General features: G+C 31.2%; 1 protein-coding gene across 1 annotated transcript; it reads right to left on the reverse strand.

Annotated features, from left to right (window-relative positions):
• Positions 1-377: 377 nt before the first annotated feature.
• On the reverse strand, positions 378-1,073 carry LOC107607330 (uncharacterized). Its single transcript, XM_016309298.1, has 2 exons — positions 643-1,073; positions 378-561 (listed from the first exon to the last, which is right to left on the reverse strand). The coding sequence occupies exons 1-2, from the start codon at positions 1,071-1,073 to the stop codon at positions 378-380; spliced, it is 615 nt and encodes a 204-aa protein (XP_016164784.1).
• Between the last annotated feature and the right edge of the window lie 9,640 nt (positions 1,074-10,713).

Below are 10,713 nucleotides of genomic sequence, written 5' to 3' on the forward strand. Positions count from 1 at the left end.
ATACATCTCATACTACATTCCTAATCGCCATTTCCCCATCAGTTATTATTGAGGTCGGGGTTTTACCCTTCATTGTAAACATGAGCTGACGCAGGAGCCAAATATATGTATCAGTAGTTTCGTCCATAATTAATGCAGCAGCAAAAATAATTATTTTGTTGTGGTGGTTAACCCCGCTGAATATATGACTAATGGACAACTATACTTGTTCTTCTTGCACGTGGCATCAAAAGCAATAACATCCCCGAAGAGTTGGTAGTCTAGTTGGATAATCACATCAGACCAGAACAAGTTACATAACAAACCTCTTGAATCATGACATGCCTTGAAAAATATTATGGATCCTTCAACCGCATATCCTCCAACTTCTTCAACACTCATGCTGCATCACCAGGAACTTCACGCCTTTGCCGAGCAATCTTATTGTACATATCTCTGGGATCATAGCCAACAAATTCATACCCGCCTGCTGGACTAGCTAGAAGACCAAATATCTGTGAAGTGTTAATTCCGGACTTTAGCATGTTCATCATTTGTATAATATCTTCCTCTGACATTTTTCTATGGGCAGGCAACATAGCACTGAATTATGTATCCAATAGGTCATGGTTGTGTTCATCAGAGAAATAAAAGATATGCCACCTTCCAGTTTCAGTTACAAATTTAACATCCATTCGGGCTTCACACCCAGTTCTTGTTTCCAATCTAGGCTCCTTCTTCCTTTTTTCCATCGTGTAATACTTTTTCTCCCTGAATCCTTGCCTATGACATACAAACTTTTGTTTGTAAACCTCGCCAATACTATTCTTGAAAGTCTTACTCTTCCTTGCACCAAAGCCCTTTGACATTGAGTACTTCAGATAAAAATCAAATGCAAGCTGCAAAATAGAAAAGTGATTTTTACCAATTTTCTCCACACAATTTTCACTGAAATTTAAAATTGTAATGTCTTGCACGGAGTCAACCATATAAGCAGCTTCAAGGGTATCTTCTGACGGATCAGATTTAGAAAAATACACTCCCTCAATAAATTCATCTCCGAAATCTTGTTCGGATTCATTCTGTTCATCCATCATATCTTGGTCACAAACTAGTTCTTCTTGTTGGTTAATATCATCGTCCTCCTAGTATTGCTCATCTATCTCAGTGTCTGTAAATATATCTGGCATCTTAAAAATGTCCAATGAAAAAAAAATTTATGTACACTAGTCTTATAATATTAAAAAAATAAATAACAATATTACACCAATATCCTAAATCCAAAATAATTACATGAATGTGTAGTTTTGCCATATAACTATGTAAATCAAAGCAAACAAATTCAATTTACACTCATTCTATTTATTTATTGGTATAAAATTAGATAACTACATAAATTTTGAATAAAATATACTAATTATGTTATCTTTTTAACGATATTTTCATTAACAAATTTTTATTTTAATAATATATATAATACAAATGTTTTATATATACACATATAATGATTACATACTAGTACATTTTTTTATTCTAAAACAAAATTAAAAAAATAAAAAATGTTGAAAAATTGCTGTTGTTTTTTAATTTTTTTCTAAGAAGCACAAATAAACGTATCCAATGGAAGTGTTTGAATTGCTAGACTTGGTAGTTAAATATTTAATATTTAAAATATTATTATTTTGAGTAATATTTAAAAAAAAATTCTTAAAGGTGAGTACCTGTGATATAATTCATAGCTAGTTTCACTACAAAACGAATGGAGGATGGCGGCAGCTTTTTTGCCAATTTGCGGCGGTTTAAAACCGCCGCAAAATAGAACACCAGCGGATTAAAAACCACCTTCCTTAAGGGCGCGGGGATGGTATTTTGCGGTGGTTTCCAGCAACTGCTGGTATAACCGCCGCAATTCATATATTTTGCGTCGGTTGAACTAGCGGCGGTTTCGAACGGCCGCTATGTGACGAAGGGTGATTTCCTGCGATTTTTTAAAATTTATTTGCGGCAGTTTTTTATCCGCCACAATTTGATAAAACAGCTTTAAAATATAAATTCTTGGTTGTTTAGAACTGCCGCAATTTAGCACACTTGTTAAAAAATAATAGGTGGTTTAAACCGCCACAATCTACCGTGAAATTAAAAAATTGGTAAAATTACACGCTTTTGACTCTTTTTCTTGTCATACTCCTATTTCCTTTTACATAATGATTGATCAAATTTAAGATATTTACATTAGAAAATACACTTAATATTATTAATATACATGCAATGAACTTAACTAATATAAAAAGATAAACATAATAATCAATAACTGATCATAAAATCTAATTACAATGTTAAAGTACAAAATGAATCCATTTGAGGTCATAGTAATATTCACCTTTAAACTAACAATAAAATAATCTTGCATTGATGTATTAATCACTTCGACAAATCAATAAATAAGCTCCTTCTTCAAATGCTCCAAACTAACACACTGCAATGAAAAGTACCTTATATTAGTCAATATATACAATGAGAAGATACATTGCATAATGCACAAAGATAGCTCAACGCAACGCACAAATTAATAACACAATAACAAGATTGCCATTACGATAAGCCTTGATCCAACTCCTATCCTCTATTTTATGTTATCATTTTCCTCATCTTAATGAAATTCTTCTTTTATTAAATAATAATATAATAATTCAAATTGTTTAGGTTCATGATAAATATGAGAGTATAAGACTAATGCTATAAGTTAAACCATGTAACAAGGAGATGGAGGTATGTCATCTTTAAAAGAAAAAGATAAACAAATAAATATTTCTAAATTTGCTCTAACAACCATCTAGTAATACTCTTACCATGTCAAGGATAAAGTATTTCCTTTTTTATATTTTTGGTCCTGAGAATAAGGTTTTTTAACTAAACTCATAATCTTATATGCATAATTATTTAGACTTCAGCCAGCATATGTGGATTGCTGAATCGACAAGAGTGAAATTAGGATAAAAAGGATAAAGATAGAACAAGAAGATTACCTGATGATGTGTCCTAAACAACACTTTGCAGTTGACATGAATTCTTGGACATGAGAAAGGGCCTTGAAAAAGTTCTCATTCAGCTCTTCATCTCTAATTACATTTATCTGTAGATAATAATAAGTCTGTAGATAATAATAAGTATCGATAAGCAAGACCATTGTATGATTATCTTGAAATTCATTCACGAAGCTACAATCCAACAATAGAAAAGACATCAAGTCAGTAACTTAAAACCTCTTCAGGGGAGAGCTAATAATAAAGAAGACATTAGTGTTAAAATTTTGGAACTTAATGATGTAATCAATTAAGTTTCATATTTTCCATCCAAAACCCTTCAGGAAAAGAAAAATTAACAACATATTGCACATAAAAGTCATAATTTTGAACTTAACCATTCTCCATCTGTTATATGAGCATGCAAGTGATGCAACGTCACCACAGATGTTTAACTAACTATATAGACAAATTGATACTTTTAACAAGTGCAATGCAAATTCAAAAAGTTACGTTAAAGAATGCTAGCAGCTAGCTTGAATAATCATCTAATAGAAAACAGTCATATTTGAGACTGGTTGGTAGGTGACATTGACCAGGACCTGGACTTGTTTCTTCTAGTGTAAGGGAAGACTATTCAAACCATGAAGATCAGCAGAGCTGTCTGGATTCTTAAGTTAAGAGTAATATCTTAAGCCACCACCTTTCATAATCATGGTATTCTAAATTCAAAACCTAGTATTCACATGTTACTTTCATTACATGGTTTATAATTTCATATTAAGTCATGTTATTAGTGCTTGGTTGGTTAAACAATTTTCTTATGATTTCACATAAGTTCATAAATACATACCTGTACCATAGAAAGAGAATTGCTGCATTTGCAGGTGCAATAGAAAGGCCCATCATTCCTCCACACAATTCATTAGGCATATACCTACAGATAAGATTATTAGAACCGTTAGATCCATGATTAAGCAGATTTACAGTACAAGCCTTGTTGATGAGTTTACATGGTCCTTAATCTAGCAAGTGATGGTAAAATAAACCCGACACAAGCATGAAACATGCTAAATACTATCACCAAAAATCCAATTTCCTGCACATGATAAAGTGTGAGAGTCAAAATCCAGACTTCCAGCCCAAAAATTCTAACAAAATCATATGTCATATAATAAAGATAAAAGTACTCTACCTGATAGTCATAAGCCACAATAGACAAGAGAAAAGCCAATACAACGTATGCATATACTAGGCAGTCCTCAGTTCTAAGTGACGATGGATCACTTGTAAGACAAGGAAATATGGTGCTTCCTAGCATCCTTGAAGCCAAAAAAGAAGGATATATCAATCCTAATTGCACTTCTCGCCCATCAGTAGAAGTGGCTAGTTGCAAGCTCGACCACATAAAAGCATGTATAATTTCACAAACAAACTTTAGTTATACATTGCCAATTACCACCAGTCATTTGGTAACTTTTGCGTTTCACCATATAATAATTATGTAGTGAGAAGACTTAGGGTAGTTGCATTGGTTATAAGAAATTTCAAATAAATTGTCAATTAGAAGGTTGATGATCAAAGAAACACCAGAAATCAAAGTAGCAATTAGACATTAGCTCCAAAAAAAAATTCTCGGTACACTACATATATACTTCACACGAAAAATCTAGAGCTTTAAAAAATTTGTTCCACTCTAATAAAATATCAACTAATGCATACCGATAAATCACAAACTGAGTCAGTTTAATTACTTTCATAGATGAAACAGGATACATACCCATCCACTCTAACACGCTGTATTTCTATGCTTAAAAATAGCATGGTTTTTCAACAAGTAGTTCTGATAGTATGATCTTTCATTTTAATTTTCAATACACAACTCATATCATTATAAGAACAAAACAAAATTTCACAGAAAATAATCATAACAACAAAATAAAATTCCTAAAATCCTGGAATGCAATGAGAGATTTTTCAGGGTCCTAGAATATACTAAGGATCCAAAGCTCATGTGTTTCCTAGCTATATTAGGCAGTGGATGAGAACAATCAGAAATAAAAAACAAAGGTTTTAGATAAATTTATTTACTTTTACTTAACATTCTTTTGAGGTCTTCTTTTAACCCAGTTAAACATGAGGCATAATCTGATTCAATATTAATCAAATATATAGACAAAATTTGAATGAAAATAACTTGAAAGCATAATTTAAACCAAGAACATATTTATAAATCTTGAGGAAAATAGGATTCAAATTTTGTAAGTGATCAAGAATGAAAACAAGAAAGAAAGAGCAATGTGGAAGTACAAACCAGTGACAGGTGAGAGGGCGCGATAATTTAGATTCGCACACGGTGGAGGAGAGGGGAACGGTTGCCGACGGTGAGAGGAGGACGTCTGGGCAGCCACGTGACTCAGAGACGGCACAGACTCGCACGGTGGATGCGAGAACATGGGTGGATTACGCACACCGAGGATGAGGGATTAGGGGTTTCACGCACTGTAGAGTAGAGGGAAATGGTTGACGACGGTGAAAGGAGGTTGGGTCGCCAGCCACTAACTCCACGGTGACACAGCGGCGCACGGTGTGTTTGAGCACAGGGGTTTGCACGCTTCCACTCTCCTTTCGCAGGTTTCTCTTCTTTCTGATTTTGGGTAATCTGAATTGATTTATGGGTGAAATCACTATATTGGGTTGGGGTTAGCGACAAGACTTCATGGAATCGATGCTAATTCAAATTGATTTTGCGTCACAATGATGAAATTGGATGTCAATCACAGCTATCATGAAAAATTGCAGCAGATGGAGAAACAGTTGGCAATTTGCCGCTGCTATCCTCCGCCTCTCTTGTAGTTGTTGCTTCGATTTAGAGATTTGATAAAATACTAATTGATTTGATTTGCTATGATACTCAACCTATTCCATAAATCGAATTCATCTAATTCGATTTACCATGGAATATAAGCTTTATTATAGTGGGACTCACAATGACAAAAAAAATATAAATTATATAAATTCTTTTAGTATAATAATCCAATAATACATTTTAAGTCTACACTTTTAAATATTGCTAGCTAATTAATAATAAAAAAATAATAAACTTTATTTACTTTTTAGTATTCTTCAATGTCTGTGAATTACTAAAAGATAAAAAATATTTTTTTATTACACAATCAATTTCACAAATAAAGAATTGAAACGAAGAATTACAAAATTAGAGATTCTATTCACTGACCTCAATTTTGTAATCAAAATAGTGGATTATTTTCTGAACACTACAATGAAGAAATCGATTGGATCTTTGTTGATTGCTGCAACTGTGATTATCAATTCATGATGAACAAATATTGGATATTAAACAGATGAATAAAAAAATGAACAAAAATTAGATATTAAGTAGATGGATAACTAGAACAAAAACAATGAAAATTTTAATAATCAAGGAGATTGATAAATGATGTCGATTTTTACAAACCACAAAACACCGGCAAGTACACCGGGTCGTATCAAGTAGTAACCTCAGGTGAATGAGGATCAATCCCGCGAGGATTAACAGATCAAGCAAGCAAAATAAATTGATTAATCTAGTCAAACTAATGATTTAGGGTTTTGAAAGCAATTAATCAAAAACAGAAATTGAATCAAGTAAAACAGAAGCAAATAGTGAGTATATATATATATATATATATTTGAGAAAGCTAAGGTTTCAGAGATGTTAATCATTCGGATCAATACTTTTCAATTTCCATTCTAATCATGCAACGATTCTTTTATGGCAAATCATTAGTAATTAAACCCCAATTCCTTGGTGATTCAATTTCTCTTTAACCTAATCTAATACTAATCCCTTAGTCACATAATCAAGAAAAGAGTTAAAGAACCTATCTGATTTATAAAACCACACAATTTATAAGAGTTTAACCTAGTTTATTCTATGTCACTTATCAATCCAGTTTCAAAACTTACAAATTATGAGAATCGGTTTTCAAGCTTAATTTAATCAATCAATATTCCAAAAGATTAATAAAATTCAAGTAAGAGAAGAATTATTTCCTAACATATTTGAGATGAAGAACGAAAACCGTTTCTTAAAGAGAAATCAATTGCATGATTTAGAAACAAAAAAAGTAATTGCATTAATCCATAGACTAACAGAGCTCCTCACCTTAACCTAGGAGAATTAGAAACTTATGCTTGTTCTTAAAATCCTTAAGAAATTGAAAAAGTGTAAAGTGGTGAAAAAGAGAGGAGAGACCCCAACAAAGTGTTTCCCTCTGCCTTAAATACTAATCTAAAGATAACTGAATTCAAAATTCAAAATTCAAAATTAAATTAAAACTAAACAGAATCAAATATTTTCCTAATTATTTTCCACCAAGAAGATCTCCTTTGATTGCTTGTGATCTTTAGTAACCGTCAGCATTTAATGAACTTGTGAATGATCCTTCAAAGATTTAAAATTTGAAAGGCAGAAGGTCTTAAGTTGAGGTTCTCGAAGGTATTTTGTGGGCTCACATACAACGCGAAGTGGGCTACGCTGTACGTGAGCCTTCTTCAAATTGGCTACAGAAACTGCCTTGGCATTGACGTGAAAATCTAATGACGCGTACGCGTGCCTTATGCGTACGCATGAGTGCCGAAAAGTTTCTCGTTGTGCGTACGTGTGGCCCATGCGTACCCGTGCTTGCTGCATTGTACGTCAAATCTTTAACGTACTACATAAGGGGTGGTTGTCACGCATACACATGAGATCACGCGTACGCGTAACTTGAAGATTATGCCAACATAGTACATGAAAACTCTGGCGTCATACATGGAATATGATGGTCACGTGTACACGTGACGTGAGAGTTGTCCCCATGCCCTTCACTCTTTCTTCTTCCAGAGAGATTCTTCTTCCAGGAAGCTTTCAGTTAATTACAGAAAGCTTTCTGTTTCTTGCTCTTCTTCCTCGTTTTTGTTCTGTTTCTTCCTATTTTCCTTCTAAAATTTTCTGTAATCAATAAAATTCAACTAATCAAAATAATATCCATTCTAACATTAAATTTATTAATTATCCACAGAAATTCTTAATAAATCAATTAAAATAAAGAAGGAAAAATACTAAAGATGCGCAACGCATCAATAAATGATTCCAATTGTAGGATTGAGTAATTGATGATAGATTATTCACCAATTTATAATCTTAATATTAAAGAAAACATAAGATTAGAGTATCTAAATCAAAATAAAAACGTAAAAATTGAAGATAGAATTTTAAAGATAAGATAGATGAATAATAAAATAATAATTTATAAACATAAGCAGAAAAATTGAGAACAGCGTAACATATAACGTAGTGCACAATTCAATCAATTGGATAACACAACCAATTGATTGAATTGTGAAAATTCATATTGCTTTGAAGACTTAAATCGATTGGGTAAGATGAACAATCGATTGAATTAGAAAAAACCCACATTCTAAGCATCGTTCAATCAATTCTGTAAAAGTTACAATCGATTAATTTTTGGAAAAACCATACTATCGTCCAACATTCAATCGATTGTGTTGTGGAAACCTGAATTCCAATCAATTGAATTATGAAAAACCTGAAATTTAATCGATTGTTTTGTGAATCCAATCGATTGATTTTCTAGGAAACACGTTTTCACAACCCTCTACCGATGTAATGGATCAAAGATAAAATTTTAATTGATTAGGATTATCAAAAAGATTATTACGATTAATGGAAGATCTAATTCATTATTGTTTTTGTTTTTGATTATTAATAAACATGATAGATGAATGATAAAATAATAATTTATAAAATAAAAAATAGATTTTATAATTAAATAATCTATAAAGGATTAATTTGTAATTAAAATTAGATATGGACTATTTGACAGTTATTAAAAAACTTAAAAAATATGTTTTGTTATGGGACCATTTAATAGTCCAAACGTTCTGCGACCATCGAATTCGGTTCCTAGTGATACAATGTTATCTTGGTTTGTTTGTGAGCATACTTTCAATCACTACATAACACACTTCTAAACTTTATCTTTTGTACAAACCCACCACAAGTGCACCAATTCCAATTATTTAAATGTTAATTGAGCTTTTTGTTGCTTGTTTACTTATTTTTAGCTTGCAAACGTTTTGAAAACCACTTTAGACATACAAATTGAGTTGAATTTTGAATCTTGATTGAACTAATGTGGCATAGTACTTTCAATTCCACAATGTGTGAATTTTAAACCCCACAAACTTAGAATTCACACATTGCTTTTCTTCATGTCACAAATTCAACAATTTACCTCATTTTATGTATTGCAATCTCGTTTTCCTTATTTGAATCAATTCTTGATTTAAGTGTTGTTTTATTTAATTGAAAGATTTTTCACACTTAGTATTTAATTTGTAATTAATTAGGCACCTTATGATTTAAATTGTTACATGTTAAGATACTTAAATTTTAGAGATAATTGAGGAATAGATTTGTTATTTGATTATCCTTATTTCTTTAATTATGATCTCCTTGTATTAGAATTTACTCATCTTGCTTGCTTTATTTGTGTTTATATTTTAACATATTCTCTTTTATATTTTTTAGGATAGGTCATTTTAAGCGAAAAAAAAAAAAAAAGCAGAAGAAGAAAAATGCCAAGATGAATTCGGAAGGTGGAAGCCTATCCTTCATCCACTAGCAACCTGTTTCTTGAAGATAACACTTGAACTTTTGAATATTCGTACATGTTTCTTTATTCCTATGTTTTCAATTTTTTTTTTTTTGGATTGTATGTTAGTTTACTTTTCCTTTCTTATAGATAACTTTCTTTTTATATGCACTTTCTATCAATGTCTTTACTTTTTAGTAGTTGAATTAGATCATTTTGCATATATGTTAGTAGTACTTGATATAGTGTAGGACATTTTTACCTCTTTTCTTAACTTAGTATCTCATATATTTAGAAATTATAAAATTTGATAATATTTGATATTCATACCTTTTGCTGATATATTGAGAAAATTTATTGTTTCTTATTTAGCTTAAATTGCTTGAGATTGAGTTGTTAGTTAATTATATCATTGATTGATCATGGAATTTGTACCCGTGAACTTTTGAGCCAGAAGTGATACATTTATACACTACTCAAATATTTTTTTTCTGTGTGACTTTAGTCTCTCCTTATATTTGTAATCCTACCTTGTCTCATTCTTTGATTTTAATTGTTATTGTATGCATATATTTAAAATGATTATTTTTTTTGGAGCCACTAACTATATAGCCAACCTTTACATCAACCTTAGTTAGCCATTTTGAGTCTCCCATCATTTTTATTAAGAGATAGCACAATACAAGTCTAAGACAAAAAAAAATTAATAAATTACTTTGAGCCTAACTCTTTAGATAACTTAGGATGATATGTGTACTTATGCATCAGATAGGAGTGTTGCTTGAGGATATTCAATAGTCAAAATGTGGGGGGATGTTGCATATAAAATAAAAAAAAATGTGCATATACGAAAAAAACAAAAAAAAAAAGAAAAAGAGAAAAAAATATATGTGTACATATATAGATATATAAGGTATAATAAAAAAAGAGAGAAAAAAAAAAGGAAAAAATAGACAATCCTTAAGTTATATGGTTTAGAATAGGGTGAATTGTGGATTGGTTAAATTTAAACTTAGGCACACATGTACATAATCTAAATTCTTAGAGAA

The sequence above is a fragment of the Arachis ipaensis genome, chromosome B7, assembly GCF_059453495.1.
Source record: "Arachis ipaensis isolate K30076 ecotype BB chromosome B7, ASM5945349v1, whole genome shotgun sequence".
In the NCBI taxonomy this organism is placed as follows: Eukaryota; Viridiplantae; Streptophyta; class Magnoliopsida; order Fabales; family Fabaceae; genus Arachis; species Arachis ipaensis.